Source organism: Mesoplodon densirostris, chromosome 12, assembly GCF_025265405.1.
Source record: "Mesoplodon densirostris isolate mMesDen1 chromosome 12, mMesDen1 primary haplotype, whole genome shotgun sequence".
Classification (NCBI taxonomy): domain Eukaryota; kingdom Metazoa; phylum Chordata; class Mammalia; order Artiodactyla; family Ziphiidae; genus Mesoplodon; species Mesoplodon densirostris.
The window spans coordinates 50279030-50293890 of NC_082672.1; the positions used below are offsets into that span (position 1 = coordinate 50279030).

Consider the following 14861-nt stretch of genomic DNA (forward strand, 5'->3'; position numbering starts at 1 on the left):
TTGTTGACATCTTGTCTCTTTATATATAGATATTTCAGTGTTTACTTCCTAAGAACGAGGGCTTTCAACATAACACATTTTTTAAATCAAGACATAAAGTTAACATAACCATCAGAATAAAATTTTAAAACTGTTAACTACAAAGAAAAATACTCTGCCTTCGTTTCACACAAGAGGAAAATTTTGGCCTGTTTTGCTTACTATGATATTTCCAGACTCTACCATAGGGCCTGGCACACAGCTGGTCCTCAATAAATACCTGTTAACATCTTAATGTGATGGTGTGATACTAGATTAACCACATTTCTAAGCAAAGTATTTCTAAAATAAAGCAAAGGCAACGACAGCAAAATATTCAGTCATTTCTTTACTACCAATGATTTGTAATTCCCCAGTTACAAAAAGAGTAAAAGCCTTCTGAACGGGAAATTACCTTTTTAAGATGAGACAAACATGTTAGAGCAGAAGTAAATGGGACTCTGTTGGTCCCCCTCTGGGCCACTCTGGGGACCCGCTGTCTCTTCACAGGTAGCGGTTTCTGATGTATTCTCGGTACATGGAGGTGTCTTCTTTCCCCAGGGGCTGCATGATACCTTGACTGGCCTGGATGTGGGCTTGGAAGATCTCTGTAGATTTTCTGTCTACTTGTGGAGGCTGAACTTCATAGATATTGTCTTGGGAGAAAGCTGAGATGGGTGTTCTATAGAAGAGAAGCGAGGACAGAGCTACATTAAAGAAAATAAAGGACCATAGGGACCTTGACCTCAAGCTCTTGAGAGCCACTGACCTTGAACGAGTGAACTTAGTAGTAACAAGTGGTGGTAGTGACCTCCCTGTTCCCTCTCGGTTGGCTACCTCCTCTGCCTGAAAGAGCAGGACCAGCACTTGCCCAGGGAGCCTTCCCTGGCATGCAGGCTGGATGGGCACCCCTCCTCTGTTCCCGCAGCCCTGGGCACACCCATGTCTGTGTGCCCATCTGCCTCCCTCACATGACTTAAGTAACCTGAGGTAGGGGCTGTACAGACTCTTTGCTCTCTTTCCTTGGTACCTGGTATGTACTCAATAGTTTTCTTAAGTAGGGCTTATTAATAGGAATCAGTGAAGTAGGGGATACTAATAATTCCTACCTCATAGGTTGATGGCAGGAGTAAATGAGTTTATATCTGTAAAGTGTTCCTTTAGCATAGTGCCTGGCACACTATTAGTGCTCAAAAAAGTGTACTATTGTTAGTAATTACCGGTGCATAATTCCTTAGCTGCAATTCTGAAATCCTAAAAGCTGTAATAACCAAACGTTACTTTGCCAGCAAAACCTGACCCAACTGAAACTCATCTGGTGGTACAACATACAATACTCGGCTCACTTCATGTGAATATTAACGTGCTTATTTATCAGCCTCAGATCACACTGGGGATGTTCTTATAAGGTATATGCTAACATCCCCAAAATTCTGAATTCTGAAACACATCTGGCTTCAGATCTTTTGGATGAGAGACTGTAAATCTGTAATAGGCAGCTTCCTTCCTTTCTGGGGTGATTTGAAAAGCACCCAAGAACTTCTCTATTCAAAAATATCCCTCCATTCCCACCCCACCTAGACTGCCATAGTGCTTGAAATTTCCATCCACCCTTGGGGAAGGCGCTGTCTCCAAAAAAAGCCTTGTCAAAATGCAGCTGGGTGCCTGACACACGCGTAACTCATTGCAGCGTGAGCACCTGCTAGTTATTAGCTCCTTGGCTGGGGGCAGGCCCTCTAGGGATGAATCAACCACCAAGTCAGGTGTTCTGCAGAGTGAGTGTGTGTGGAAGGTCAAGAAGAGGCAGGCCATGGGTAGGCGAGGATGGTACGCTATACCCTGCGAGGGACTGGGGGTACAGCTACAGCACACTCCACCACTTAGCCCAGGGCTGGCCCTGCGGAGGAGTGGGGGGTTGGTTCTCCACATCAGGGTACCAAGACCACAAAGAGAAAGGATCTGGAGAATCTATTCTACTGGGCTGGGACCTCAGTCTTGCTCATGTACATCTTATCAGAGGACCAGAAAGGCATCCTGGACGCCTGGCCGTTTGGTGAGCTGGGACCCCTGGAGCTGGGGGGGATTCCCTGCAGTCAGAAGCAGAACTGAACCTCAGACCCAGCTAGGACTGTACTTGCAACGTCAGCATTTTGTGGGACACTGGGAAGGTGCAGTGAGCGACACACAAAGGGAGACGAGTTGTCCAGTAAAACCCTCCATCCTCATAGGATGCATTACAATTACACTTAGGTCTTTCTTACTCTCCTAGAAAACAGTCAAGGTAGCTCCCTGTACTTTGCCTTTAGAAAACTAACACATCCTGCCTTGGCTGGAGACTCTGCTTAAAATCGCTGTGAATTAAAATACAACTAAAGGTGGAATATTCTTTCTGGAAGTCAAACTCAATTGTTTTGACCTTGGGGTAATATATTTAAACTCAAATTTGGTAAATGGCTTATGAAATACTCTCATTTTCCCAAAGCTCTCTAATAATTTCACATGATCTTAGACTACACCCTTATTTAAATAAAAACCAAAGGATAGTGATTTACTCGAAGTTTTAAAAAAAAAAAGACCCAGGTGAAAGAATCCTGAGCTGAGTCAATTTGAATTCCAGCTTGGCAGCAGTGCTTTTCTTCAAAATACAAAAGTAACGTTATAATGACAATGGTTAGGATGATTAATATATGAACTCTTCTTCTCAATTTTCCCTCACAAAATCATAGCAACTCTTCAGTCATGTACATAATTCAAAGCAAGATGCTAGAATTCTTTAACGGTTGTTAATATTCAGGGTCAAACCATTTTAACCTGAACACTTAAAAAGGAGGCTTCATTAGCGGTTTTAGAGATTGTCATCAAAGTGCCGGCCACAGCAACTCCTGGACCACACCATCCACACCTGTCTAGTGTCTACACCCTCCATTTCACAGATGAGACATTTAAAGTCAATTTAAAAAAGGGACTAATGGCTTCTGTGCTTTGAAGCCAGGCCTTTGCCTGCAACCCTGTGTGCATTAACCAAGAGCTTCCCGGCAGGCATCACACCAGAGAGATGCCATCTGGGAACTAAACCTTAATGCAACTGAGAAAAGGAGAAAAGGAGAATCCAAGTCATCAAGTCATTGTTTTGTCCTTCAGCAGCTCAGCTGAATACACAGGTGGGCAGGCTGTAGGGGGAACAGCAGCAGGGCTGGGACAACCATGAACAGGGCCACAGACCAGCCACTTCCACCCACTGCCTGGGGTTTCTTATCAGTAAATCAATCAGGAGTCCTCACTCTACTTCTCAGTAAACTGCTTCAATGCCCCGTGGAGTAATGAAAAACCATTACAAACACTCTAAATGTGAAATGTCAACATCAGCCTTAAATGGTATCAGACTGAGTGGCAGGTAGGTTTAGGGCTTCAACACCACCTCACTGTGGTGTTGATTCTGCTTCTCACTAAAGTTTGAGAATCTTTGATCTAAGGAGACCAAACTGTAATCTAAAATGCTAAATAAAATCTTATTTGTGGTCAGTCAACAGCATTGAACATTCTTCAGTAGAAACTTTCTTCTTAAATGATATACTACCACTAATCCTACATTGAGCAGGTATCATTTAACACTTAGCTGTAAAGACATGAGTAGCAATATTACATTTCCTAATGTCCTCACAATGGATTTCCCCATTGGCTTATGCAAGGCAAGGAAGAAATACAAGAACATCCAAGACCCTCACAAGGGACTGCTGGTGGGCACCTTGTCTCTGAAGGGCACTGGAAAGAGATGGAGGTAACCCCAATAACACTTCCAACACTACATGTAATAGTCTTTTTATTAGCTTAGATGGCATTTGTTTCTGGGTGAAAAGACCAGTGTTTAAACACTAAATGATGTGGAAATGGTAAGGCTACTTTCTTTTATTCATTCCAGTAGAGAGAGATGGCTTATTATTGCACTTTCATGGTGGAAAAAACGTCCGACATTTCTCTCCTGTCCATAAACAGAAGTTTTGTTTTCAGCTTCTCCCCACAGTCCTCAAAGGGATAAGACTTATTGCCCTTAATTCAAATGCTAGTAGTCTTTTTGGAGATGAATTATTATAATTACAAATTTGCAGGCTCATTTCTTTTTATCTACAAAACCTAGTCCCATCTTCAAGGAAGCCTCTGTATTTCCTCTCAAGGAATGTTGCGGTCGCCTTTAGTTCATTTATGGGCTGCTCAGTGTACTCAACACCAAGGATTGATGACACTTAGCCTTAACTGCAGTTCCCATTCACAGAAGAGAAACACTTTAGGCAGAAATTCATTAGACACACTACGTGTTTTTAAAGAAGATCCTTATTGGTGCCCTTTTATGCTCTTTCTTAAATGTGTTATTACTCGTTTGGTTATAATATGACCATGTCCTATAGTAATGGTATCTTACACTTGGATGCATAACGAACGTTTGAGTCCCTTTAAAAGTTCAATTCCCATTGAGGGTATTTCTGACTTATACATATTGAGTACCCAATAAGCATATGTTGGTTTGACAAGAAAATATTTAATTGGTCAGACTGAAATATGTCTTCTGGATTTAGTAATGATATGACGATTTTTGGTTGGTGATAGAAGAACTAGATAATACTTGTATAATTTCAATAATTTTATACATGTGATACTTTTCCAATATGTTAAAATCTTATACTTTTTCTATGATGAGCATTTTGGCACACACCAAACCCATTTGGCTTTTCCAGAAAATTTAGTAATCGTTCTAATCACAGGATATATTTCCCTTCCTGGTGATCCCTTCTATTGCTACCACAAACTCCAAGTTTTCCCAAGTTGCTGTTTTCACATCACCAAATGGTTCTGTTGGTTCATGACTGAGTGACAGAATCAGAAGAATATGACAGGTGAAGCCCTTATGGAAGACCCTGACCAACAGCCTTATTTGCAGATGATGGTCAGCATTAGGTCATTCCTCTCATTACTTTCCTCTACCTTCTGGGAGAAAACAATCATTAGGGCAGGATCAAAGTTGATCAGATGCTCCAGTCTCAGTGGGGTAAAAACCTCAGCTAAATGTCTTAATAGCACAAGCCCTTTATTATCCTATTTGTCTTTCTGCCAGCTTTGTAATTTCTATTAAGCAATAAGGGCTATTATTTCCTAACTGGCAGAGGGGCCTATGGCACACATTGCCATGCAATCATTTTTTTAAAAAAAAAATTATTTTATTTTTATGGCTGCGTCTGGTCTTAGTTGTGGCACGCGGGATCTTTTGTTGTGGTGTGCGGGCTCCTCGTTGCTGTGCACAGGCTTCTCTCGTTGTGGCATGTGGGTTTTCTCTCTCTAGTTGCGGCACACAGGCTCAAGAGCATGTGGGCTCTGTAGTTTGCAGCACACAGGCTCAGTAGTTGTGGCACGCGGGATTAGTTGCCCTGCGGCATGTGGGATCTTAGTTCCCCAACCAGGGATCAAACCCGTGTTCCCTGCATTGGAAGGTGGATTCTTTTTTCTTTCTTCTTTTTTTTTTTTTTTGCTGTACGTGGGCTTCTCACTGTTGTGGCCTCTCCCATTGTGGAGCACAGGCTCCGGACGTGCAGGCTCAGCGGCCATGGCTCACGGGCCCAGCCTCTCCACGGCATGTGGGATCTTCCTGGACCGGGGCATGAACCCGTGTCCACTGCATCGGCAGGCGGACTCTCAACCACTGAGCCACCAGGGAAGCCCAGAAGGTGGATTCTTTAGCACTGGACCACCATGGAAGTCCCTGCAATGATTTTCTCTCTTTCTAGCTTTTAATATTGCTCAGAGCCTTTAGCCCTCAGTTTGTGGGTGCCATTCTAACATCTTTTTGTGACCATCCATTGCTTCTCGTTAGTTCCCTTATTAGGTTGCTTGTATCCTTCCAACAAAGTACTCATACATTGAAGCCTAGTCACGAATCTATTCTACCAAGATGATACGGTGAGAATGTGTTTGCTTCTTCATGTTAAAAAATCAAGATAATGCTGCATATTCCTCCCATTCAGTGTACAAGTATAGACACCTAAGTCCAAAATGTAGCTCTCAAATCATGCTTGTCCAATATGGTAGCCATTAGCCACATGTGCCTATTTAAATTTATATTTATTTAAATTAATTAAAATTAAATAAAATTTAAAATTAGTTCCTCAGCACTAGCCACATTTCAAGTTCCTGATAACCACATGTGGCTAGTGGCTACTGCATTGAACAGTGCAGTATAGAACATTTCCTTCATCACAGAAAGTGCCATTGGACAGACTGTTCTAGAACCTCTTTCCTGCTATTTTTTTCTCAGAAATTCTGAGTATCTCTTTCTAAACTCATTGCCTTAATATAATATGTCCCTGCATAGCACTTATCACTATCTGATCTTTTATTTATCTGTTTATATACTTTCCAGGATGTGAATTCTATCTTGCTTACCTCTTTATCCCCAATGCCTGGAAGAATCTTTGGCATATAGTAAGTGTTCAATAATTACTCCCTGAATGAATAAATGGTGTCTGTTTAAGGAAGATGATTTTACCTTGGATTTCTAAATCCAAGGTAAAACCTGAAAGCAGTGTGATTTGGATTACTCTAGAATCTAGAGTCTAGATGATAGGGAGGTAGGATTTCCAGCAGAAGTCTGACTTCTAAGTTCGTTTCCTCAGATAACCATAAGGTGGACAGGGGCACTGAGGGGAAGCTGAGGTGCCTTCTAGCAGGGCAAAACTATCCAAGTAGCTCAAAAAACAAGGGTGAGGCAGGAGGGGTGCGTTCTAATCCCCCTTTAGAGGTGAGAAAACAATGACTCAGATTAACAAACTCACTAAATGGGCTGAAATTAAGAGGAATGTGTCAATCTTCAAACCACCTCTACTAAAACGAAACAAAAGGCAAAATAGTCCCTATATCCTGGGATTCTAGAAAGCAGGCTCTGCCTATGTAATTTGCTTTCATATACCCTGTCAAGCCAGTTTCAGTGTTGGAGATATGGGCAAGCACATTTGCTGCCTTCCGCACATACGCACTGCCCCAACCCCCCAACCAAGGGCACTTGCATGTGTCTTTGGGTAGACATACATGACATCACAGTAAAGGCAACAGGCTTGAGGGGCAAACACTTATCCATGTATTAGGACATGAAACCATGCTATTAGCTGTTAATGACATTCTGAACATCAAGGTAAAAAAAAATTTACTTTTTATTCCTGCTAAAACAGCAAGTCTATATAATACACACAAAATGCTACAAACCTAATGCATGATTTCCCCAAAGTCCAATTAAATTTTCAGTCTTGTTATGCCATTGAGAGCTAATGAGCGAGATACAGAATAGTGTATAAATCTGATTCCTTCAAATCCAAACAAATTCCAAATCCTTTGAACAGCTGCTATTACAATGGGATGACTGAACCGTCCTCCAGCAGAGGTACTGGAAGAGAGGTTAGAAATTTCACAAGCAGGTTAAAATGCATCAAAGCAAATATGACAATAATGCCAGTCCCTAAACAACCCACCATTAGAAGGAGCAAAAGGGGTGATGAGAAGGAACTAAACAGTATAATCGGTGATGATGGAACATAAAATGCACAGTCTTGTAGACCAGGGCTGCAGGCAGCCCTGTCTGTATATAAGGCCCTTCAAAGGCTCAGCAGCAAGGAATCTCAACTGCTTACTGTAGACTAGGTCTTTATAGATTTTGATAGGAGAGGAGTATGTCATTTGATTATGGAGTGTGAGGACAGCAAAACTCTTGTGTGTGTGTTTCTCAAACACTTATCTGCCTTCAACGTGTCAGGCAGCCATGTCAGTGACAGGCCAGCCAGAAAGGCTCTGCAGTCTCACAAAAGTTAGGATTTAATGCCTAAGCCTAAGCCACATTAACAAGAGAGAAAAGTTATGTATAGATCGAAGTACACAACGACCTTAATATATCTCAAAGAAATCCATGCACGTGAATGTCTCAGGCTGCTAAACTTTTTTTTTTTAAGCTTTACTGAGGTATGACTGACAAAAAACTATCTTGTGAAGACTTATTTTTCATCGGATCAACTAGATGAAAAAAGTGTATGTATGTACATACACATACACATGTATGTTATATACACAGATATATTTATATGTAACAGTTATCCTTATATATACTAATATATACATATATTTTCTTTAAACATAACACTGAGAGAAGGGCTGTGTGTGTGTATATATATATATATATATATTTCAACACTCCCCAGTGATATACTTCAAATGAGTCCATGTGACCTCATTTTTACAATGTCCATTCCACTGTGCAGACATTGAAACAAAAGTACAGTTGCTTTTAACATGTGACTTTCTATTTTACACTGTTATACATAAGAGCCTTAGAGACTATTACGAGCTTGTGAGAGTAAAAGTAAAGTTTTTGGTTAAAAATGTCATAACATCACTGCCATACATATACATTGGAAAAAAAAAAACTAACAATGCTTACCTAATATTTATCATGGAAAACTACTGTGCTTCAAATCTATCAATGCTTTTCACCTTTTTATTATAAAATAAGACAGATAACAGAAAACCACACAAAACAAACACACACAGTTATTAGAAGGCAAACACAAGCTGGGTCAAGAAACAGAAATTTTGGCAGCCAACCCAGAAGCCCCTTCTATGTGCTCCATCCCCATCACAACCCCTCCCTCCCCTCATAAGTAGCCATCAACCTGACTTCTACAGTAATCACTTCTTTGCACTCAAAAAAAAAAAAAAAGATTTTTTTTTCATTCAAATGTGCATCCCTATAGTTTAGAAGTGTGATAGGCCTTTTAATCTACAGATTCTCCCTCCTATCTTTTCCTTACAATTTGTCGAAGAAACCAGGTTGTAGAGTTTCTCTCGTCTGGGTTTTGCTGATGGCATATTCATGACGCAGTTCAAAAATGTCCCTCTGTCCTTTATATTTCCTGCAAGCCAGCAACTGGATCCAGAGGCTTGGTGAGAATTTGCTTCAGATGCTGTGGCGAGACCACAGGCGGTGGAGTGCTGTGTCATCAGGAGGGCCACAGTGTCTAGTTGTTTATCTTTTTTGATGCCCACAGTCATTGATATGCAATGCCTAGATCCATTAATTCACTGGGGATTGCCAGATGATAATTATTTTTTTCATTTATCAGTTGTCACACTTTAAAATATATATATATATATATTTATTTTATTTATTTATTTTTGGCTGCGTTGGGTCTTTGTTGCTGTGCGCGGGCTTTCTCTAGTTGCGGCCAGCAGGGGCTACTCTTCGTTGCAGTGTGCGGGCTTCTCATTGCGGTGGCTTCTCTTTTTGCAGGGCATGGGCTCCACGTGTGTGGGCTTCAGTAGTTGTGGCATGTGGGCTCAGTAGTTGTGGCATGTGGGCTCAGTAGTTGTGACTCGTGGGCTCTAGAACGCAGGCTCAGTAGTTGTGGCACATGGGCTTAGTTGCTCTGCGGCATGTGGTATCTTCCCGGACCAGGGCTTGAACCCATGTCCCCTGCATTGGCAGGTGGATTCTTAACCACTGAACCACCAGGGAAGCCCTGTCACACTTTTTTAAAAAGATTTTTTTCCTCATCTCTTGTTTGGTTACCCAACGGTACAATTCATATGATTCAGAGTCATATGCTTGATTCTTTGTCTGTTTTCCAGATAATGAAATAGTTCCTTATCATCCTTCTAAGGTGACCAGATTTTTAAAAAATCATCATAAACTCATGGATTTAAACATATTTGATGAGTTCCATCCTACTGTAATTAATATCCTTATTGAAGTGCAAATTTTCCCATCTTTGTTCAGTGGAAGCCAGCATCACAAGAGAGTATCACACTGTATATCGCTGCCCAGGAAAAGATCTAAATTCAAAATCTGAAGTATGGTTTCCATTGAACACATATCGCTTTTGCACTGTCATAAAGCCCAAAAATTTTAAGTTGAACCATTGTAAGTTGGGGACCATCTGTGCTCCATTTTTTTTTTTTTTTTTTTTTTTCTGACATAAAGCCTGAGAATAATCTAATTTTCTTTCCCTTAAAAGTCACTTTCGGGCCTCCCTGGTGGCGCAAGTGGTTGGGAGTCCGCCTGCCGATGCAGGGGATACGGGTTCGTGCCCCGGTCTGGGAGGATCCCATATGCCGCGGAGCGGCTGGGCCCGTGAGCCATGGCCGCTGGGCCTGCGCATCCGGAGCCTGTGCTCCGCAACGGGAGAGGCCACAACAATGAGAGGCCCACATACCGCAAAAAGAAAAAAAAAAAAAAAAAAAAAAGTCACTTTCTCTTTTTAGATGTCTAAAGGATCTTTTTCCTTTAAAGTCCAGTTAACATACTATACTGTATCATTTTTGGTCACTATTCTCAGGTATGTGTTGTGCTATTCAAATACGTAGTTTTATATTTCAGAAAAAAAAATTGGCATTACTGTTTTTAGTTTTTTTGTTCCCTTGCTTTTTCTTCATCAAGACTCCTCCTATCCATGCTAAATCTTCCTTGCCTATTGCCAATATTTGACACTTTCTCTTAAATCTTTTTTTCATTTCTTTTTGAATTTTAAAGTTTTGTATTTTAAGCTCATTTTGAAATAGTATGCTTCAGTTTAGACCTCTTTTATCAAGTTGTCTTTCTGGCATGCTTTCATCGGAGGGATGTTATTCTGCTGTGTTCTTTCATTCTCCTAATAACTTTATATGGGTTTGGACCTCGATACTTTTCTGTTGCTCATTATGCAAAATTAAATTTTCTTGAACCTTTAGAATGGAGTGTAGTTCAGGAAAATCTAACTTGTTTAAAAACATGGCAGCTTGCTTTCTGAGATTTCCTTTACCTCTTCTCTTTCCCCTCTTCTATCTGGACTTTCTCTTTCCCTCATGCCTCCTGCCACTATCCTGCCCAGTTTTGACTCCACTGTCAGCACTTTCTCCTCAGACGGGTGCCCTGGCCTGGAAGGGAGCTTTGGCTGTCGGGTTCAGGAGTTAATCTGGCCCAGACTGCCTCAGCTCTTTTCAGAACCCACCAAGAGCCCCTGCATTCACCTGGCACTGAACTGGGTAAAACCCCTCCCAGTTTCAGCTGCTGTGCTCAGATTAGCCCACAGTCATTTCCAGTGCAGTGGACTCCTGTTAGCTACTCTGGGGCTCTCCTGGTCTCAGGTCTGTCAGATGCCCTGCTGTGCCCTCCTGACTCCTTCCTCTCGTACAGCACGAATATCATGCAGGTCTTGTGGCTGTTGGCGGTTTACCTCCACCACCTGCTTATATTTTGTGATTTGTGGATAACTTACGTGGTTTGAGGTAAATGCTGCCCGTTGTGTATTTGGTTGTGCTCCCTAGTTGTTCTGTTTTATGTGATGATTCAGAGATTTAAAAACTATGTTGCTGCCGTCTTCTTCCCAGAACCATCTAGGCATGTCTGTTTTTAAAGTATATTTTTCACCCATCCCCAAAGCTGGACGGTCCCTAAATGTGACATATTGTTGCCTGCATGGCTATACTGTCCTTGCTGCTGAGGTAGGCGTTGCCACACCACTTCTCCTTACCCAGGGCTTTGTTCAGAGAAACTCCTTTCCAGCTCAACTCCCATTTCTACTCCATCAGGACTTGGTCTCCTCAGAGACAGCTGAATACCACAGGGTCCAGATGTGGCTGCTATCCTAGTGATGCAGAGACTTGGGGGAAGTGCAGAGAATGTGGTAGAGCCCTTAATCTCAGGGTTCACTTACATCTGGCTAATCAAGCATTATTACAACTATGGCAGCAGAAAGAAATACAAGTAAAGTTAGGAAAATTAAAAAATGACTGCCTATCAGCTTTACTTTTATTGCAGCTAATGGGAGATGGCTAGGATATCAGTTAGATTTGGGTCATTGGAACAAGGGAGTCCTTCCGATGGCTACTCAAGGACCTCACTCCATCATGCGAGCCAGGGTGCTTTCACCATTCTTGCCTAGTGGCATTTGATGACTGCTAATACAAATGGCAATTGTATGTTTCTATTCTCTCCCTTTCTGGAGAGTTTTAATCCTCCTTTGCCACCAGTGTATATTGAGAACAGACAGGCAGTCTTTTAATTTATAGGTCACTAGATCACAAAAAGCCTCATCTGGACTTAAAGAGAGCTGCACAAAACCCAGAGATCCTGGACTTTGAGTGGGATGCAGTGATGTATGGGGGAGGGAGTGGGTTCTAATTATAGCAAGAGGAATATGCATAGATAACTGGGTGGCTAGCAGGGCAGACTCCGACAGATAACATAAATTAGATTCCTCTAATTTGAACTCCCCTTCCTGCATGCAGAGGCTGAAAAACAAAAAATAACGTCCCAGACTCCCTTGTAATTTGGGTTCAAAATGTGATTTAGGTTCTACCCACCACTTGTACTCACAGGAGTCTGATTTGGAACTGACTCATATGCGAAGAAGTAACATGTAGGGTGTCCTTTTTGCAGACTCTGGCAAGGGCAACGTGCTCTCGAGTTGGCCACCCCAGTGGCAGCTTCCTGATTATAGCTGAGGTGGCTGGTTTTGCAGCCAGCAGCTGCTGTGATACCTTCCGGACCTAGGCAGATGCAGCAGCCACTCTGATGATTTGCCATGTGCTTTGAGGAGTCATTCTTGGCAGCTTGGTCTACAGTCTGTCTCTTTAGCCCTCTGGTGATTCTGAAAGCCACTGAAAATCCCATAATAAATCACTTTCTGTTTAATCTACCTAGAGTGGATTATGTTTTCTGCAACTGAACTCTGACCACATAGCCAGCCAACGTGCAAAAGCATAGGAAGCTCCAGCTCTTTCTTGCGTTAGCCGGGAACAAGCACACAGGCGCCTAGGTAACCCTGTTCCTGGATGGTTCTAGCAACAAGGGGATACTTCCAGCAGTTGGGCACATTTGTGTTCACTGCCCTAGGAGACAGAAGGGACAGTCTACTACAAGCACATATATGAGTGGCAATGGTGGTACTTTTGATGTTTGGGCCATAGCTGTTAGTATTTTTATTGGTTCATGTATGGCAGAATGATACTCTTCTACATTCTCTCTGACAACTGTAAAATTAAAATGTTGTTTGTGTTTTTAAAAGGACTTTTTGTTTTAGACAAAGTAAGATGATTTTTGGGCCTGAAACAGGTAAAATGCCTCCAATTTAGGATGCAATTTATAAGTTGTAGGATATATTGCCTTAGTATAAAAAGAAATGCAATTTTTCCTGTTTCAGCTGTGTCTAGTATTACAAACACCAGGAGAGCACCCAATGATATTTGGCTGCACTGTTTTGTAGGCCATAACGTGAACATTTCAGCTGCTGTTTACTGAGAGCACAACTTGGCTTTTTTTTACATCTTTTTGGAGTATAATTGCTTTACAATGGTTTTATAACAAAGTGAATCAGTTATACATATACATATGTTCCCACATCTCTTCCCTCTTGCGTCTCCCTCCCTCCCACCCTCCCTATCCCACCCCTCTAGGTGGTCACAAAGCACCGAGCTTGGCTTTGAGCCACAGGCAACAGGAACTGGTTACCCTGCACAGCACTGGGTCTGTTCTGCCAGTAAAGGACAGGTTGCACATCAAGCCTGTAACAGCTGTTCTCAAAGGGCAAAGAATACAACTGCCCCTCCCAGAGTCATCCTTTCTCCCCACCTGTACGCAGGCCCAGACTCTCCCTCAGGGCAACTGGTCATCTATCAGCCATTTCCACGGTGACCTTTGGGAGCAATCTGTCCCTGCTGTCCTCAAATTTCCTGGAACAGCAGCAGCAGTGGCCTGTCACTCCTGGAGACGCAGGGCTGCAGTAATGGCCCTGTGTCTTATCTCCCACATGGAAATGATGACACCTACTTAGATTCTTCACGCCCATTTGAATATTTTCACCTTTTCCTGATGATTTACAGAGTGCTATCACTGAGTCTGCCATGTCACTTCATTACATCTCCTGTTACCTGCATCTTTTTTCAAAGACTTTTAATTGTAGAACCTCTTCAGATTTATAGAACTATTATACAGAGAGTTCCCACATACCCCATACATACCCCAGTTTCCCCTATTAGTGACGTCTTCCATTAGGATGGCACATTTCTTGCAATTAATGAACTGATATTGACACATTATTATTAAGTAAAATCCATACTTCGTTTTTACCTAATGTCCCTTTTCTTTTCCAAGAACTTATCAAGGATACATTACATTTAGTTGTCATCTCTGCTTAGGGTCCTCTTGGAGGTGACAGGAGACTGACCTTGTTGCTGATGACCTTGATAGTTTTGAAGAGTACTTAACCTGCATCTTTTCAGAGTTATCCTTCCCTTTAATAACAATAAGGATCAGACACAACTGACTTTTGGAAGGAGCCATCAGTAGGATCATGAGCCTTCAAACCACAACCTACCTGTCCTGAGTTTTCAGAAAGCTCATATGGCTTCATCTCTGTCAATGCTCATCTGTGATGGGGTGCTGGGCACGCTGCCCCATGGATACTCAGACACAGCTGCCCAGGGAACTCCTGTGGAGGATTTGATGGAGCGGGGGTTCCATAACCTGGCTGATCACTACATTCAAAGGAGAATTTTACAAAGCAGAGATGCCCAGGTCTTAGCCCAGGTGTACTGAATCAACCTCCAGCAATAGGGTCTGGAAGTCTGTATTTTGTATTGCTTAAAAAAAACAACAGTCTTGCTAATTATGTTTTTAATATAGAAAATTATAAAACATGGCCCATAATCCATTAGTATTAATAACATAAAGGTATAAATGTAGAAAATGTAAAGAGAAACCAAGCATCTAAAATGAAAACTGAATTGCCTCCCTATAATCTACTTCACCATTGTCTAAGGACGCTTTGATTGCTCCGTTT

General features: G+C 41.9%; 1 protein-coding gene across 1 annotated transcript in view; it reads right to left on the bottom strand.

Annotated features, from left to right (window-relative positions):
- Positions 1-349: 349 nt before the first annotated feature.
- The window catches only part of FIG4 (FIG4 phosphoinositide 5-phosphatase), a 139355-nt gene continuing 124843 nt past the window's right edge, over positions 350-14861 (bottom strand). The window contains exon 23 of the mRNA XM_060115196.1: positions 350-700. Coding sequence (XP_059971179.1) covers positions 523-700 — 178 coding nt within the window. The 3' untranslated portion in view covers positions 350-522. The remainder of the gene's footprint in view (positions 701-14861) is intronic.